We start from the raw sequence: 20225 nt of genomic DNA on the forward strand, positions 1-20225 counted from the left end.
AGTTGTTATCCGAAACAAAGCACGTTTAGTCGTTCAAGGTTTTCGTCAGATTGAAGGAATCGACTACAACGAAGTCTATGCACCAGTGGCACGTCTCGAAGCAATTCGAATCTTTCTAGCCTATGCGTCTTTCAAAGGATTCAAGGTTTATTAGATGGACGTGAAAAGTGCATTTTTACATGGTGTGGTTGAAGAAGAGGTGTACGTCGAACAGCCTCCAGGTTTTGAAGATCCTATCCATCCCGATCGGGTTTGGTTGCTCAACAAAGCTCTCTATGGTCTTCATCAAGCACCACGAGCTTGGTATGCAACCTTATCACACTATCTGCTGGAGAACGGTTTTCGTAGAGGTCTTATCGACTGTACTCTTTTCATCAAGGAACAAGATGGAGATCTTCTTCTGGTACAGGTATACGTTGATGACATTATTTTTGGTTCTACTAATGATGTTTTGTGTAGGGAATTCGAGCGCATTATGCAGGATAAATTCGAGATGAGTGCTATGGGGGAAATGACTTTCTTCTTGGGCCTACAAGTACAACAAACGGAGTCTGGGATATTCATCCATCAGACTAAATATGTTGGTGACATCTTGAGCCGGTTCCAGATGTCTGATGCAACGCCCATTGGTACCCCATTGCCAACTAATCACGGAATTACTCCAGACTTGAAGGGAGAAGCTGTTAGCCCTTCAATCTATCGCGCTATGATCGGATCTCTTATGTACCTCACAGCATCAAGGCCAGACATAATGTACCCGACGTGCCTGCTTGCCAGATATCAAGTTAACCCGAAGGCCTCACATCTTGCTGCTGTTAAAAGGATTTTTCGTTATTTGAAGGCGTACCCTGACACCGGTCTGTGGTACCCTAGGGATAATAACTTTGAATTGGTAGCTTTCAGTGATTCTGATTTTGGCGGATGCAAAATCGACGGTAAATCCACAACGGCTGGATGTCAGTTTTTAGGAAATCGCCTAGTCACATGGCAGTGCAAGAAGCAGACGTGTGTAGCTACATCAACATGCGAAGCTGAATACATTGCTGCCTCAAGTTGTTGCTCCCAAGTTCTTTGGATCCAACAACAGATGCGGGACTACGGTTTTGAATTCCTAACTACTCCTATTTACGTTGATAATTCTGCTGCTTTAGATATCACTAGAAATCCTGTGCAGCATTCAAAGACCAAACACATCGAAATCAAATATCACTTCATACGTGATTGCTTTGAGAAAAGGCTAATCGATGTTGTTAAGGTCCACACCGATGACCAACGTGCCGACTTATTTACCAAAGCTTTTGACAAATCTAGATTTGACTTTTTATTATTGGTAAACGGCATTAAGGTCAAGCAAGAGTAAAACCAACATCGGAAAATCATTTTTGTATATATCTTTGTGTGTTTTTAAATTTATCTTAGTTTGTTGATTTTAGGGGGAGTAAATCCAAAAATCTGAAAATCCAAAAACATCGAAAAATTTCAAAAACACAAAAACAATAGAAAATCAAAAATGAGTTTCCTGGCGAGCAAAAGAGAAAATGATAGTACATCAGTGGTCTATCCAAACCTCTTTAAACCTTAAATGAAAAACGATAAGCAGCTCTATATAAGATGTATCGGTAGGCTCACAATCATTTTAAAGTGTGCAGGGTGATATAAATCTTAATCGACTGAAGACCAGGTGGGAACCATTCATTGGCATATGGTCTTAGTACCGAAATTTCGTTTGATAGATTGCCGAGGTTCTGAGATATTCGGTCTTTATGCTGCTTATCATCTGGGTATCATGGTTGTATCTTTTACCGAAAAATAACGGGGACGCAAGTCTAGATCTTCCATGATACTATACATACGTGTACATATTACATACTGTATTCGACCTCAATAAGTGATAAACAATCACATGTCCATATCAAATAAGTGATAAAATATCACATTTATCCGGGTGTCAAGTTCGTCTCTCTGCTGTACGAAAGTACTGACCTGTTCACGGACTTGCACCTGTGCCCTCATGCATATGAAAATCAAGTTCCTCATCAATAAGTGATTCTATCACATAGGGCTTGTTTTCAAATCAAAATAAGTGAGAATCTCACATCAATATACGGTCAAACAGATGATAATCGGTATACTCACCGGTAAGATGAACCCTCGTGCATACCTTGATACGGGAATGTGTCGTGATGTGGATGAACACCGGTCGGTAAGTATAAATCATACATTAACGTATCCTCTAAACATGATTACATCTGATAAGTTGAGCTTAAGTGGACAACAATACCGATAATTGTTATAGGATGCTTATCTTAATGTTAACTAACTGAACAACAAGAGTGTTTTGGCATGACCGTACACTGATATGATTCTCTTACCCTCGAAACTCGCAAAAAGAATGTTTGTATATATTTATTTATTTACTGCTTAACTTTTATTATTTCTTTTAAACAGTTTCGTCGTTTGGTGCATATCAGCACGACATTAGCGGTGATGTCGTTTGATAACACTCAAAGGATTTTAAATTGTTGTCTTTTAATCTCAAAAATACCAAAAAGATTTTAGGCTTGTTTTAATATAAACTTTATAAAAGCCAAAAAGATTTTATTTCTGCCTTATTTTCGATCGTACGATGTTGGAGCTCAAGTCTTCGTTACCTGAAACCTGACTGAAAACCGAATTGACTAAATCTTCATAAACGGTCAAAATTTGCATGTTTTGAAAGTTAAAATCTGAAATTGATAAATTTGAAAAACTTTCAAACTGTCGGACGGTATTTGATAGTGACATGGTCATTCGTGTGTCATTTGTTTATACTATATTTCAAGCAGTTGTTCTCATTACGCGTTTAGATTTCTTGCATGTGCAGATTCTAAAGGCTAGGAGAACATGGTCGATGACAAGCTTTGGAATGAAGACACAACGAGAAGGCGCTCAAAAGATGAAGATGATCGAGTTGCCGCTGGCCATCATCATCACCACAGGGATCTCACTTCATAAAGATAAAGTATTTCACGAGCATAACTCAAGGGGGAGCTTATGTTAAGGGGGAGTTTGTCAACACACTTCCTACATGATACGGGTAGTTTGTTGATACACTTTCTACTTTCAAGACGTGAAGACTTTGAAGATCCTCCGACATTGAAGACATGATAGGACATCAAAGTCTTGAAGACCTGAAGACCAAAGACCGTCGAAGTTTAAGACGAGTCTACACTTTTAGAAGAACAAGACAAAGCTTAGAGATCAAAGACAAAGCTACAGCCAAGGGGGAGTTTGTTGGTGCACTTGTGTCTGTACTTTGTCTGTATTCGGTCTGATATAAACGATGTCCTGATTTGTATTGTAAGTTGACCAAGTCAACCATCCTCCGGTTTGACTTGGACAACATTTGAAAGAGGTTCTGATCGAAGGATAGCCTCGAAGGATACACCTGATCCTTCGAGGTGATCGAAAGATATGGTTCGACCATGGTTCGACCATTAGACCTCGAAGGATGATCCTTCGAGGTCCATGCTGATCTTTCGTGTAACATGTGGTCGACAGATGCTCCTTCGGACCATCTGTCAAGTCCTTCGAGCAGACTTGCTGAGCTGGGTATATATACCCATGCATGTGTTGAGTGTGAGTAAGTTCTGAAGTTCTGCCATTTGCACCGAGAGATAGAGTGTTTCTTTGAGAGCATTCTGTCGGAACTCACACACACACACTTGAGAGTTTACATGTTAGACTTGTAAACATTGTGCTTGTAACCGAAACTTTCATTTGCATTAATACGACTAGTGTTAATCGGTGAATCTTTGTGTGATTGTGTTTCTGCTTGTCTCATCCCGGTTTGCCTACTAGCTTGGATTCCGCACTCGCTAGTGGGTTGGTATAACAAGGTATAGGTTTGTTCTCGATCCTCCGAGAGGGACCTACATTGTAATTGCTGCTTTTTGAGGCTTTGTAAAAGTGTTTATAGCTTATGTGAGGTTGTTCACATTTTCTCGTAATTTTAGCTTATTATTTGTGTATGGAACAAAGGATTTTCTTGAAGGTAAATTGCTTACCAAAACTACAGTTGAATCTTTTAAACGTTTAGGTAGGTTTTCGAAATCATCATCATAAGAAACAAATGCCACCTAAAGGTTATCTATAAGTTCCTAATTTTACAAACAATGACTAAGTATAAGGAATACCATGTATTTGAGGTTATGTATACCATATGTGCAAGTAGTAACAAAATCTCAATGTAACCCTACATCTATAATTAATAACCTACCGTAAATCACGCTAGTGATTTCTGTATATATGGATTGTAATTATTGTATTAATCACGTTTATTCCCTTTCCTAGTTCAGGCTTATTTGTACATATATATATTGTACCTTTATGATCAATAATTACAATCCATATATACAGAAATCACTAGCGTGATTTACGGTAGGCTATTAATAATCATGTACCATGTGTGCAAATAGTAACAAATACTAAGGGTAACACTACATCTATAATCATGTACCAAATGATCAATGAATACCTTAATCACACCCCAGATACCCAATGTATACCTAAATCTAGAATCATGTACCAGATACGCAATGTAACCCTACATCTAGAATCACGTACCATGTGTGCAAAATTCTCAATGTAACTCTACATCTATAATCACATATTAGATCATCAAATAATATCCAAATCACGTACTAGATACTCAATGTATACCTAAATCTAAAATCACTAACCGTATACTCAATGTATACCTATCTAGAATCACTTACCGTTAGTTTTATAGAAGGCCTGTCATTGTTCTTGTTTCTTCTTTGCTCTGAAATTTCCAAGTTTACCATTGTTTTGCTGGTACCTATGAATAAAAAATATCTAGTTAAGTTCATTGTCACAAAATTCGACAATAAAAATTACATAATGTACTTACCTTCGTCTTTCCTCTTTTTCAAAGGATCCATTTCAGATATTTATATAAGGTCGTCACCTATGATGTTAATGACGTAATTCAGATAAAGATACAAATCGACTATGAAATTGTATATAGGATAACATTATGCACCTACGTTAATATTTCTGTAAAAAAGATGCGTATTTCGCCTTCAAATATGAATGAGCAATTTAGGGGTGTTGCGATTTCGTAATTTAACTTTGAATAATAAAGAGAATGAAGAGACGATTTTGTTTAAAGAGCGGGGTTTTCAAATTTTTATGATGAATATGCCCGTTTTCAATTTGTTTTTTCAGTTGTAGAATTGTTTAAATTACCTAATTGTCACCGCGTTAACTTTAACCATCGATCTACGAAATGAATGTCTTAGATTGTCACGTATAGTTCGCACGTAATATATATCTTGTACGGCAACTGTCCCCTACATATCTAATACTAATAAAAAAATATACATAATGCCACATGACATTCTCATACTAAAACAAGAGCCTACTTAATGCCACATGGCATTCTCTCCTTCAATTCACTATTATTATTATTATTATTATTATTATTATTATTATTATTATTATTATTATTATTATTATTATTATTATTATTATTATTATTATTATTATTATTATTAATTAATACAAAACAATAAAAAGTTCCTTAACAACCTACTAATAAATATTTTATTTTGTACTTAGATATTGATTATTTACTTTTGACTTGTCTAAAACATTTAGTTAGTTATTAGTAACAATTCTACTTATAATAAACAATTTCAAATAATGTAAATGTGACAACACCTTCTTATTCTTTAAAATGATTTTTACTATATGTTTAAACCATCTATTAAATAAATTATTATTTTATATTATAATAATCAAAAAGGTAAAGAATAGGTTAATCTGATATTTGAAAACCGATTTACTTCCATGCTTTGAAAACACTTTTAATGTTATTAGATCCGTGTAATAAACAGATTTAAGGATAAAATATCTTCATAATAATAATTTTGATGCAAGTCTATACTCATCGGATGTCCTAAATGGAGTTATATTTTTAGGCTTGCCAAACCATTGATAATTAACAAAGGTCAGTGTTCCAGTGACGTTATTAAGAAATATTGATTGAAAAATGGTTTATGTAATGGAACTCGACTACAGGTCCTATCACTGGATGACCAGGTTATTGAGGCACTCATATTATCCGGAAGTAATACTAGCATTTGAACGTTTATCCCTTTATTTCATTTAATAAAAGTATATGACAATTTCTATGTGACGTTGGTTTGTTTCTAAAAGAATTGGTTTTTACACATGACCAATTATTGCATCATCTATGGTAAAAAAATTCACTTATGTAAATTTATGAAGAGAATATAAAATTAAACAATTTACAAATTTATATCCTTAATCCCTTGTATTACGCGGGTAATAATCTAGTATATAATGTAATGTGCTGTTTGTTTTTTTGCAGACATAAATTATCTGCAAGCTGATTTCATCTGTTTTCATGTCTGCAACTGAAGATGTGGTCTTATGCTCTTCGAGCTGAAAATATAAGACTGTTTGTTTTTATAAATTGATACCGTCTGTACAAACATGAACTTTGTTTTATTTTCCCTATCCACAAGAATTAAAAACTAAACCTAAAATTCAAAATCAACACAAACTTATCTGAATTAAGTTACATATAAACATTACAAATAAAAGAAATCAAAGAGGGTATTCTTGGAATTATTAAAGAATCATACCTGTGGAGTTTTTGTGGGGTGGAACGAAGAAGATAAAGATGTGGAAACATAAGATATTGAACCGATTTTGACTGTCATTCTTGGTGGGTATGATGAAATTGAAGTCAAGATTAGATTTTTAGAGGATTTGGATGAGAAAGAAAGGGAATTTGGAGAAACCCATTTGAGAAGAATCGATGATTCTGAGAAGAATCGATGATTCAGAACAAAGGGAAAGATCGAAGAGAGAGAGAGAGAGAGAGATCGAAGAGAGAGAGAGATCGCAGATGAGGATGATCGAAGATGATGTTGAAGAAGATGATGTTGAAGGTTGATGGCAGCCGCGACGGTGGTGGTGGCTGACTGAGGTGAAGATGATGATGAACAGGAGTTGGTGTTCTTACGGCAGGGGTGGTGGTTATTATTGTTGTGAGGTTGTTGTTGTTCTTCAATGGGGATTTTGATTTGGGGGAAACATGGTAAAGATGATGATGAACAGGAGGGTTTTTGAGTTCAGAACTTGTGAAGATGTTTGAAGGAAAGGGGGGATAGCTTTTTTTTAAGCTGAAAAAAGCCATTTTCAGATCTGTTTAAAAGAAAAAAAAACAAACAATTTTCAAGGGTAACGTCTGTGCGCCTGCAGACATCAGCTCTCCCTTGAAAATGTTTGAAGAAACAACAAACACCCCCTAAGCGTACATATAAATTAAACCAAGTATAAAGAGTATTGTTTAGCTAACCTGAAACGACCGTATTTAATAATTCTGTTCAAGTCGTTTTAACTCATCTGTTTTTTGCCTCACCGCAACAAACTGAGCACAATTTAGATATAATTTTGGTCATACTAGGACCTTATTTTTTGGGTTTTCTCTTTGGGCTGCTATAGCGTGTGTCGGTACAAATAATGAACATATTTTTTGGGTTTTCTCTTACGATTACTATACCAAATGACGGTACCATAACATCAAATGTCTTCTGCGTAACAAAAATAGAACTTTATAACAAAGTTAAAATCCATTGAGTTTTGGTTTTGAAGTCCGGCCAAATATTAAAAGCAAATGAACTTGGGGCCTATTATTGTATTTTAACATTCAGCTGGGCTGTTTATGTTTGATTAATAATTTGGCAGGTAACAAGTTCTCTGGCCGTTTGTATTTCGTTTGTAATGGTCAAGTTGTACTTTACAGGTCAAATTCAACTTGAAGATGTATACGTACTATTAGATATTATAAACATAATTTATGTAATATTATTATTAAGTACATGTACATTATGTTAAGTATGTATATCTGAAACGGTGTAGATATTCGTGTGTGTATCGGTGGTTGATAACGTTTCGAATAGCGGTTATTCCCGCCAAAATTCTCAACCGCGCTCACAACCGTTCTCTACCATTATGTATTTAAGTCGAATACCGGGAACATAACTCGGTACCAAGACAATTAACCACAACTGTCTAATTGTCCATTCACTCTCGATATTCACACATTGTTATTAATCCGCTGTAACCATGGTGTCATAACCATATGAAGATTCCGCTGCAAATCTCTTCGGGGGTTACCAAAGTGCTGGAGGGTTATGGTCAAACATGTGGTATGTAAGTAAATCCCTTAAACATCATTTTTCAGGAAATCTAGATATGTTTAAGCGTATCAAGTGCATGAATGATGTTGAAACCAAAACTGGGGAAAATCAGTTTTACTTCATTAGAGGGATTGGTGTTGTAGATGTTGTTTCTGGAATAGAAAAGTTCCGGATACAAAGTGTCTTTTATACTCAAGACATAGACAGAAATGTCTTAAGTTTCGATCAATTGATAACACAAGGGTTCACAGTAAAATTTACTGGAGACACATGTAAATTGTTTCCGACATTTAGTGTTCCATTAGTCAACATCAAAAGTACAACATCAGGTCTAACAAAGGAAGAAGAAATGTGTGAAATGGAAAAACAAGCACTGATGAAAAAGGAATCTGAGTTTATGAAATACAAATCAAACTTCTTGAATGATTATTTCGAGAAACTTGAAATATAATCCAATGAATTTGACTGGAACATTTTGATACTTCAAACTATGAAGTTCAAGGATTTCTTAGACTGTAAGGCACTGTTTAACATGTTGGACGATGATGATTACGTCCGAAAATACAAGTTCATTCTGCAAACAAAGTTTGACGAAATGGTGGAGTGGTTCATGACTGAAAAATTAAGGGTGACAGCAAGACCAATTCCAGCCTATGCTTCTAACAATCGAAGAATATATATGTTGGATATATATCTAATAACAGAAAGAGAAGGGGGACACCGTGTAGTGACAGAAAATAATCTATGGCCAATGGTAGCCAAAGAAATGGGATTTGAATATGACGATGGGGAATTAATGCGTCTGGTATATGCAATGTATTTAGATGTTATTGTATATTATTACAAGTTTAAAACCATTCAATCCAATGTACAAGACAAGGGTGTGACTGAAGAAGAATCAATGCTGGGAAAGAATGCAGATCCGAGGGGCAGCCGGAGTGAGGGAGACATTGCTGAACATGATGCAGGTCAAGAGGTAAGGGCTGAAGACAACCAAGGAGTTACAAAAGATTCATCGGAGCATTATGCAATGTTCAACAATGAATGGAATGAAAACAAGAGGAGGCAAACAAGACGAAAGTTTGATTTCAACAGAGCTAAAGCAGCAATGGACGACGCAAATGAAAGTGTGCTGAAATACTCCCGCAAACGGAATTATGTTTAGGGGAGAGTATTAGATATTATAAACATAATTTATGTAATATTATTATTAAGTACAGGTACATTATGTTAAGTATGTATATCTGAAACGGTGTAGATGATCGGGTGTGTATCGGTGGTTGATAACGTTTCGAATAGCGGTTATTCCCGCCAAAATTCTCAACCGCTCTCACAACCTTCTCTACCATTATGTATTTAAGTCGAATACCGGGAACATAACTCGGTACCAAGACAATTAACCACAACTGTCTAATTGTCCATTCACTCTCGATATTCACACATTGTTATTAATCCGCTGTAACCATGGTGTCAAAACCATATGAAGATTCCGCTGCAAATCTCTTCGGGGGTTATCACGTACAAAATCAAACCACCTCCTCTTTCTTCCCAAAACTGCCAACCGACAGCCCCTGTTACACGGCACCTCGGACCACAGATATGGTCGTCTCCGTCTTGTCCGACACTCGTCGCCGCCTCTTACGACCCCAATTGCAGCCAAACAAACCATTTTTCCCGTTCGAGTTGCAGCAAAAGAAACCATTTCGGGATGAAGTAGAATGGGAAGAACAATGGTCACCATGAAGGAATCAGGTTGTTGTACATTTTATCTCCTTTTTGTTTCAAAAACAACTAAAATTCGCTTTGAACTTGTCATAATGTCCCTTTTTTAGAATGTGATCGAACGTACCAGAAAGCTTTGAATTGGGTTGGTGGGGGAACAATGTTGAAGTGGGTGTTGAAATTACCTTTGGGCCGAGCTCCAGCTTGAAAAATTACCTTCGAACCGAGTTCGAGCCTGGTCGAGCTCTGGCTCGGCTCGACTATTGTTGATTAGATATTTTGCTTTTATTATTTTTTAAATTAATTACACAGATATGATTGTGGTTAGTGGAAGTTGTTTTATACAAGCTAAATTATTTATTGTTTTAAATAAATTACACAAATGTGACTGTGGTTAGTGGAAGTCATTTTTATACAAACTAAATGGATTTTATAATGGAAAATAGGTTCAAGCAGATGTTTTAAACGTGTTATTTTTCGAAAAGTAGAGCCAAACCTGTTATTATTGGTAAACTGGGGGGCCTATTATTGTTTTTCATCATTCAAGTGGGATGTATATGTTTGATTAATACTTTGGCCCATGTGCATAAACAAATCAGATTTTTTTTTTCTTTGTTTTATTAAGTTAAAAGGGCTCTATGAAGCTTTATTCCACTCCATGCTAGTTAACGGCGGAAGATTTAAAGCCTTCTATCTACGTGACGTCTTAAAGCCCTTAAGGACTTTATTTCACACCACTCAACCTAAGTGATACGTTTAGTAGCTAACCATGGGTTGTGCTAAATGTCTCTTTGCTTTAGTCTTTTAACTTTTTATACTTTCTTTGAGTTGTCAAGTTATTATTATTACCCCTTTTCCCATTAGAAGACAACACTAATACCACTCTGATTTGATGTCTTCAGTCGGTACCATTAAAATAATAAAGGGTACATTTAACCAACTTAGCTAGTAATGATTACCATACTGTTTATGTAATAAAACTTCTAAGTTATATATATATATATATATATATATATATATATATATATATATATATATATATATATATATATATATATGACAACATGAAAGTATTTTCATATATTAGAGGTATGCGGAAGACGTATACAAACTTTCATTTACATGTGTCTAATTGTGTTGAATAAGAAAGAAAGAAATAAAGGTATTTACTTGGTAGAATTTCAGTTCAAATTGACTACCAAAAGCTGAAAATAAAATAGTACTACCTTTTAACAGAAACAAAATGACATTTAATTCCTTGATCCATCCACATTGAGTGTTGTTTTTTTTAATTTCCTGATACGTTATACATAGGAAAGAAGAATGACCAAGACCAAGTTGTTCTTTAGCTTCGTTGTAATTTTTGCATCAATACCTCGTACCCACACTGCAGACACTGTATCTGCAAACCAGATCATCAGATATAACGAAACCATCATTTCGCCGCTAGAAACCTTCGAGCTTGGTTTCTTTAACCTTGGTAACTCAACGAACTATTATGTTGGAATATGGTACAAGAAAATATCCACCAGAACCGTTGTATGGGTAGCCAACAGGAACACACCACTCACTAGTACCTCTGGTGAGCTAACTCTCACCTGTCAGGGGATTTTAATTCTCCGCGATGCCACCAGGGGCAATGTCTTATGGTCATCAGAGAACTCATCAACGACGTCAGTGAGGAATAATCCGATTGGTCAGCTTCTAGATACAGGAAACTTTATAATTTACGAGGAAGGTGGAGGCATCAATAAAGAAGATCCCATCTGGCAAAGTTTCAACTTTATGACAGATACTTTACTTCCCGGAATGAAGCTGGGTAGGAATTTGGTTACTGGTATTGACAGACACTTCACGTCATGGAAATCCCCCGATGATCCTGCTTTCGGTGAGTTTTCTTATGGGATTGAAACCAGAGGTTACCCTCAGCTGATCCTATTAGAAGACCAGGATATAAAGTTCCGGGCAGGTCCTTGGAACGGACTCAGGTTTACCGGAGTCTCTAATCTGAAACCAAATCGGTTTTACAACTTCACCTTTGTTGTGAACCACAAAGAAATTTACTACCAATATAATCTTATAGATACTTCAGTTATTACGAGGCTGGTGTTACAACCAAATGGTCGTGTAGAGCGCCTCGTATGGGTCGATAGCAAACAAGAATGGAAACTTTATTTGGCCAGACAAAACGATCTCTGTGATCAATACGCGATGTGCGGGCCATTTGGGAGCTGTGACATTGTCAAGTCCCCTGTTTGTGAATGTTTGAAGGGGTTTGAACCCAAATCTCCTGATCAGTGGAAGATTACAGATTGCTCACAAGGGTGTCGACATACTATCCCTTTGGATTGTAACCCCAGGGAAGGGTTCAACAAATATTCAAATTTAAAGTTACCCGACACTCGGGGGTCATGGTATAACCAGACCATGACACTTTTAGAGTGTGAGCAGATGTGTAAAAGAAATTGTTCGTGTACTGCTTACACAACTTTGAATATTTCAGGGACTGGGAGTGGCTGCTTGCTATGGTTTGGTGGCCTAATTGATATCTGAACAATTTCTGAAAGTGGGGACACTCTTTATATACGAGTGTCAGCTTCAGAGTTAGGTAATTCAAAAACAATTCTTATTTTCATTACTAACTTCGTGGTTATCTGTATAAATGTCAGCTTAAGACATTATATATTGACACAGATAGTAAAAGATCAAGTGCAGGGATAAGAGGACAAGTTATTGTCCCCATCGCAGTTGTAGTTTTGGTCTTACTAGTTGCAATATGCTTATTTTGTCATTTTAAGAGGAAGAAGCAACAGCAACAAGGTATGAATTTTGAACACAAACTATTTTTCTACTATGAATAGGTCGGCTCCATTAGTAAAAGGGATTACTAATAACAGATTTCACGTAATCATATTAGGGACACAAAGCAGCGATGAAGATCTAGAACTACCACTAATTGGTTTGTCTACAATACTTAAAGCTACAAAAAGCTTTTCAATAAACAACAAACTTGGAGAGGGCGGTTTTGGACCCGTTTACAAGGTATATTTTACAATTGTATGACCTATTTAGTACATCTAGTGTAAACGGTTTTGGACCCGTTTACAACGTATAAGATGATTCTTAGCTTAAGTAAAAAAAGTTAAAGCAAATGATTGTTCAGAATACGGATCAGAATTGTGCCAGCATACTTCTGTGCCAAACATTTGTTGCATTGTGAACAAACTATATGATGATCCATTAATTATATGATTAGCTAAACCACATAAATGGTTTTATTCATTTATTGTTTGACATCTGTGCACTATTGGTATTCTTGTTTTTTTGTGTGGTTCATGGTCAAAAGTGAGTACTATTTTGATTTACCTAACAATATTAATAAGAATAGGGTGTACTCGAAAATGGGAAGGAAATAGCAGTGAAGCGGCTAGCAAAAACATCCACCCAAGGACTTCACGAGTTTAAGAATGAAGTCATCTCGATATCTAGACTACAACATCGCAATCTTGTTAAGCTCTTGGGCTGCTGCGTAGAAGGTGCCGAAGTGATGCTGATTTATGAATACATGCCAAACAAAGGCCTGGATTCTTTCATATTTGGTATATGAGATAATTAGAAAAAAAAAGTATCATATGATTATATGCACAAGGGTGTAAACTAAAAATTGAAAATATTGATTACAGATAAAACTCCTATGGAACTCGTTGATTGGCCAGCACGTTACAACATTATTATTGGAATTGCACGTGGACTTCTTTATCTTCACCAGGATTCTCGGCTCAGAATCATACATAGAGATCTCAAAGTCAGCAATATATTGCTTGACAAGGATATGAATCCAAAGATATCAGATTTTGGCACAGCTAGAGCATTTGGTGGAACTCAGACGGAGGCAAAGACAAACAAAGTGGTTGGAACATAGTGAGATTCATCTATCCTAACCTCATACCGTTTATTTAGTGAATCACTAACATTAATTACTTGATTCCTCACAGTGGCTACCTGGCACCAGAGTATGCAGGAAATGGTATCTTTTCTATACAATCGGATGTATATAGCTTTGGCGTAGTAGTGCTGGAAATTGTGTCTGGGTTGAAAAACAGAGAATTTGTCCACAAAGAACACTGCAACAACCTTACTGGACATGTAAGTTTCAGCCTGGTAAAATGCTTTTTTTTTCACCAATAAGGGAACTGACCAAATTATAAAAGTTTGATTATGGAAACTCAAAATATTAATAGAGAATTGATTTAAGGTAATCTCATCTGGTTTGCCTATCAAAATATAATGTGTTTGTTTGTGGTAATTTACTATGTTGACTTTTCCATACATGGTGTTTAACTTGGAAGATTACCTAAACTATGACAAATTCTGGCTAGTTGAACCCACATAAATTGGTTACTTCTTTAATGCAACATGCCCATTGAAACAACAAAACATGATATATGTACGCGTTCTTTGGTCTTGACAGGCATGGGTACTCCATAATGAAGACAGATCTTTGGAATTAGTTGCCAAGTGCCTAGGTGAATCGAGCAATGTGTCTCAGGTTTTACGATCAATCCATGTTGCTTTGCTGTGTGTTCAACGTCACCCATAAGATAGACCGACCATGACTTCTGTGATCCTGATGTTGGAGAGTGAGGGTCAATTGCCTTCACCCAAAGAACCAGGTTTTTATGTTGGAAAAGCTACACAAGATACGACAAAATCTTCAAGCTTAGATAAACTATGGTCTAATAATGATCTTACCATTACAGTGTTGAATGGTAGATAAGCTGAAAGTGATATGTAATATACAAGATATTAGTCAAACATCATCTGTATTAACTTACTCACTCTCACCATTCCTTCATTTAATTTAAGTTGTTCAATTTCACTTCCTAGTATTTAGTTTTATAAGTGTAAAGAAATATACCAGCATTTGGATAAAGGAAGACAAATGGGTATTTTAATGTCTTCCTGCCATCAACCCTAATAAGCTTATGACCCATTTCTATTAGATCAATATTAAATATAAGCTAGATCTTATATAGGTTTATTAAGTTTATAGGTGATATTATATCATTATTATTGTTATTCTTTATAATATAAAGTTAGGGGCGGTTATTAGAATTTTCCGGTATGTATATATACATTCGTATCATGTAATGTTAAGATTCACCAATTCAATCAAGAACCCTATCAATTACATTCTGTTAATCCTTACGAATTTCATCCAATATAGTGGTATCAGAGCCACCGATCTGTGATCATTATTCGACAGAATCCTTACAATATCATCATTATCAGATTTAGAAGATTATAATTTCATCAGATCTTTAAACATGACAACGAATGGTGGAATTCAAACCCAAATTCCCAAATTATTGGGACAGAATTACTATCATTGGCATATACAGATGAAGGTATTACTAGAATCACAAGACTTATGGACAATTGTGGATGAAGGTTACACGGAAATTGCATCCAATGCACCGGAGAACGAACAGAATGTCTATAAAGAAAAAGTCAAAAAGGACAAGAAGGCGATGCATATTATGTTCCAGTCAGTGAACGAAATGGTATTCGAACGTATTGCAACATGCAAAACATCAAAAGACGCATGGGAAGTTTTGCACAAAGCATACAGAGGGGAGAACAGGGTTAAAACGGTAAGGCTTCAAACCTTAAGATGTGAATTCGATAATTTACGAATGAAAGAAAGTGAAAGTATAGAAGATTATGTTAACCGTACCACGATAATAGTCAATCAATTACGTATGAATGAAGAACGGATAGATGAACAACGTGTAATTGAGAAAATTTTAAGAAGTTTGACTAGGAAGTATGAATCGGTGGTCGTGGCAATTGAAGAATCGAAAGATTTAAATATGATTTCCACTGAGGAATTGTTAGGTATTCTTCAATCACACGAATTAAGGTTAAAACAGTATGATGATACATCCGTAGAACAAGCTTTTCAAGTTCAAGGGAGTAATTACGATAGATCAAGACAGTTTAAGAATGATATGCCAGGAAGGGGACGAGGAAAAGGAAGGAACAGGTTTAATGGTTCGATTCGGTGTTACAATTGTCAAAGAATAGGGCATACGGCTAGGTTCTGTAACAAACGAGAAGATAGTGACAGATTAAATAATGCTATGTTACATAAGGAAGATGTAGAAGACGAAAACGATGACACTATGTTTATGATCTTTAATGTGGAAGAAGTAGTCAAGAATGATTGCTGGTACCTAGATAGTGGATGCAGCAATCACATGATAGGCAACAGAAGCCTGTTTGTAAATCTGGACGAATCAGACCAAAGGGAAGTAAGAACTGGAGATGATAAAAGGTTAGAAGTTCTCGGATGTGGAGAGGTAAACGTCAGAATCAAGGGACAAGAGAAGAAAATTCCGAATGTGTTTTATGTGAACGGGTTAAAACATAATCTATTAAGCGTCGGACAGTTAGTGCAGAAGGGTTATGATGTAAGATTTAATGAAAAAGGATGCACAATTCATGATTCATCTGGTTACTGCATGGGAACTATTAAGATGACAGGTAACAAGATGTTCCCATTGAATCTGAAGCATGACATAGTTCCTAGAGTTTGTAACATGACTACTCAAGACACCTCGGTTTTATGGCATCGAAGATACGGACATGTGAACTTCGAGACTCTGCATGATATGGGCATGAATGAGACGGTAAGTGGATTGCCAAAGATCGATAAATCATCGCACATATGTGAAGGATGTGTCTTTGGTAAACATGCTAGAAAGCCGTTCTCAAAGAAAGCCGTATGGCGAGCAAGTGAACCTCTTCAACTTATCCATTCTGATATCTGTGGACCCATGAAAACACAATCTATCGGAGGGTGCAGGTATTTTATTACATTCATAGATGATTTTTCGAGAAAGACATGGGTATATTTTCTAAAGTTCAAGTCTCAAGCTTTAAGTTACTTTAGAAATTTCAAACGACTGGTAGAGAATCAAATAGGTTACAAAATTAAGAGCATAAGGACGGATAGGGGTGGAGAGTATTGTGGACATGAATTTCAAAATTTTTTAAAGGAAAACGGAATACATCATCAACTTACTACTAGTTATACTCCTCAGCAAAACGGGGTAGCAGAAAGAAAAAACAGAACTCTCATGGAATTAAGTAGGAGTATGATGAAAATGAAAGAACTACCGAACATGTATTGGGCCGAAGCCGTGTCTTGTGCTACCTATCTACTGAATCGAACTATCACCAAAAGTGTTCTAGAACTAACACCACAAGAAGTATGGAGTGGTAGGAAGCCCAATGTAGATCATCTCCGGGTATTCGGGTGTATTGCTTATGTTCATATTCCAAAGCCAAATCGTACCAAGTTAGATGTTAAAACCGAGCGGGTAGCAGGAAATAGTGAGGGAGCCGGAGTTCATGAAGATACTTCATCCGATTCTGAAAATGAAGTTATAAGAACTAAACGAGTGTCAGAAATATATCAAAGTTCATCGGCTCTAAGAGAAGCACAAGTAAGGGAACTTTATAACAAAAGTCAAAGTAATGCTAGCAATGTAGTGAATTTTGTCTTGTATGTGGACTCTGATCCAACGACATATATCGAAGCAAGCAAAGATATCAAATGGCAGGAAGCCATGGATAAGGAGATGGAGTCCATAATCAAAAACGATACCTGGGAACTAGTGGATCCTCCTAAGAATCAAACACCAATTGGTGTTAAGTGGATATACAAAATGAAATATGATGAGCATGGAAAAGTAAGCAAGTACAAGGCTAGATTAGTAGTGAAAGGTTATAGTCAAAAATACGGGATAGATTATCAAGAAGTTTTTGCCCCGGTAATAAGATTCGATACAGTTTGACTTGTACTTGCATTAGCAGCGCATCATGGATGGTACTTACACCAAATGGATGTTAAAACGGCATTCTTAAATGGGAATCTTAAGGAATGTGTCTTCACTGAACAACCAGGAGGATATATAGTAAAAGGTGAAGAAAGGAAGGTATGTAAACTAAAGAAGGCATTATATGGTTTAAAACAAGCTCCGAGAGCTTGGTACAGTAGAATAGAAGGATACTTTATCACCCATGGATTCAAGAAGTGTACTTATGAACATACCTTATTCACGAAAATATCTAAAGATGAAAGGATAATTATCTGTCTGTATGTGGACGATCTTATTATAGCTAGTGATTCAATGTCTAGTCTCAAGACATTCAAAGATTTAATGAAACGTGAGTTTGAAATGACTGATATGGGAACGCTACACTACTTCCTGGGAATGGAAGTTACTTTCAACAATGTAAACATCATTCTCTCACAACATCAATATGCAAAGGGTTTATTAGATAGATTCAATATGACAAACTGCACTACGCTTTCAACTCCAATGGAATATGGTTTGCGCTTGTCAAAACAAGACATGGACGATGATGTAGATTCCAATTTATATAGGAGACTGGTGGGAAGTTTGATGTATCTGACAAATACTAGACCAGACATAATGTTTGCGGTCAACAAGATAAGTCAATTCATGGAGCAGCCCAAACAAAGTCACTGGGAAGCAGGAAAGAGGATTCTAAGATATATAAAAGGACAGTGACTATGCAGGTAACATAGATGACAGTAAGAGCACATCTGGATACGTATTTCAGTTAGGAACAGGAACTATAGCATGGCAGTCAAAGAAACAAAAGGTAGTAGCTTTATCTTCAACAGAGGCCGAGTATATTGCTCTTTCCATGGCTGGATGTCAAGCACTCTGGCTTAAAGGAATTCTGGAAGAACTTCAAGAAGGAGTCAAAGGTCCAGTAATAATTCATTGTGATAATAAATCCACAATAAGTCTGGCCAAAGATCCTGTATTTCACGGCAAAAGCAAACACATAAGAATCAAATATCATTTCATTCGAGATTTGATTAAGAACAACAATGTAGAAGTACACTTCTGTCCCACCGGAAATCAAATTGCCGATATACTCACCAAAGCTCTGCAACTAAAGGTCTTCAGCCATCTGAAAAATCAGCTGCAGATATGGGATGCACACACTGACTAAAGATTCAGCAGATTTCTCGATCTAGCTTACGGGAGGGTATTAGATCAATATTAAATATAAGCTAGATCTTATATAGGTTTATTAAGTTTATAGGTGATATTATATCATTATTATTGTTATTCTTTATAATATAAAGTTAGGGGCGGTTATTAGAATTTTCCGGTATGTATATATACATTCGTATCATGTAATGTTAAGATTCACCAATTCAATCAAGAACCCTATCAATTACATTCTGTTAATCCTTACGAATTTCATCCAATAATTTCAGTTTGATCATATATTAACCGCCTAAAATCAACATAAATTATATTATTGTCTAAGAAAGGCACCGGTTGTCATTGCTGCAATTCGCTACTTTGCTAGGACTTGGATGCATGCACTATTTCAGAAATAAGAGTTCATTTTCATTTTCATGTATAATGGAATCGAATATAAAAAAATTATGTTTATTTTTTATTTTTTATATGGGTAAATGGTTATATCATTTGTGTGTGATGTATAATGGAATATAATTGTGTGTGTGAATTTAAGGTTAAACATATCATGTGATCATCACCACTTCTTTTCGATATCGAAATTGGAAAAATCGCCAGACAAAATTTATAGTTGTTCTTCGTTCAATAGTAAAAAAGGAAAAGCACAGTCTTCAACAATGAATCCACTAGAGAATCAACCAAACCCGAACCAGCAGCCCCCACTTCCCGACATGCCACCTCTTCCGTTTCAAACAAACCCACAAAATCAACAGCAAAAACAAAATTAATAAAACCCACCCGCATCACCACAACAAAATGTGAACGTCAGATAAGCTCAACTCCCACAGGGAGAATTTTATCTTGTTGGGGGACTACTTTATCTGCTAGAGAACCAACCACCACCACCACATCCCAATTCGTTGTAGGCCGTTAATAGGGGCAACCAAGAGCCTCACCCGAACCGATCAGGTAATATGTTCGATGAAGAAGATAACCGAGTTAGAGTTGATGATTGGGATGACGGATACGTGGATGAAGAATATTGGGGTATTAATGATGGCTACATGGGTTACCGAGGTGGTCAGCAAAATTTTGTACTGAACCGGAACCAACCAGTTTTAAGAAGAGACAACCGCGTGGGGGAGACGTATACCAAACTCCACCATGGGTTAATCGGGCAGCGGTTATGCCACGCCAAAGGCAATGGGATCCTCGATTTCTGGATCCGAAT

The 20225-nt window shown here is 36.2% G+C and overlaps 1 protein-coding gene across 6 annotated transcripts; it reads left to right on the top strand.

The window, feature by feature from the left end:
• The first annotated feature begins 9825 nt into the window (after positions 1 to 9825).
• Positions 9826 to 14843, top strand: LOC110888058 (G-type lectin S-receptor-like serine/threonine-protein kinase At4g27290). 6 transcript variants are annotated; one of them, XM_035979670.1, is made up of 8 exons: positions 9863 to 9989; positions 11274 to 12567; positions 12654 to 12779; positions 12877 to 13001; positions 13348 to 13558; positions 13643 to 13880; positions 13955 to 14105; positions 14431 to 14843. In XM_035979670.1, the coding sequence occupies exons 5-8, from the start codon at positions 13507 to 13509 to the stop codon at positions 14557 to 14559; spliced, it is 570 nt and encodes a 189-aa protein (XP_035835563.1). In that variant the 5' UTR covers positions 9863 to 9989; positions 11274 to 12567; positions 12654 to 12779; positions 12877 to 13001; positions 13348 to 13506; the 3' UTR covers positions 14560 to 14843. The 6 variants fall into 6 exon arrangements, 1 of the variants encoding a protein (XP_035835563.1); XR_004872284.1 differs by lacking the exon at positions 14431 to 14843 and having other exon boundaries at positions 9826 to 9989; positions 12664 to 12779; positions 13643 to 13869; positions 13955 to 14093; XR_004872282.1 differs by lacking the exon at positions 14431 to 14843 and having other exon boundaries at positions 9833 to 9989; positions 13643 to 13869; positions 13955 to 14093.
• The last annotated feature ends 5382 nt before the right edge of the window (positions 14844 to 20225 follow it).

This window comes from Helianthus annuus, chromosome 11 (genome assembly GCF_002127325.2).
Source record: "Helianthus annuus cultivar XRQ/B chromosome 11, HanXRQr2.0-SUNRISE, whole genome shotgun sequence".
Classification (NCBI taxonomy): domain Eukaryota; kingdom Viridiplantae; phylum Streptophyta; class Magnoliopsida; order Asterales; family Asteraceae; genus Helianthus; species Helianthus annuus.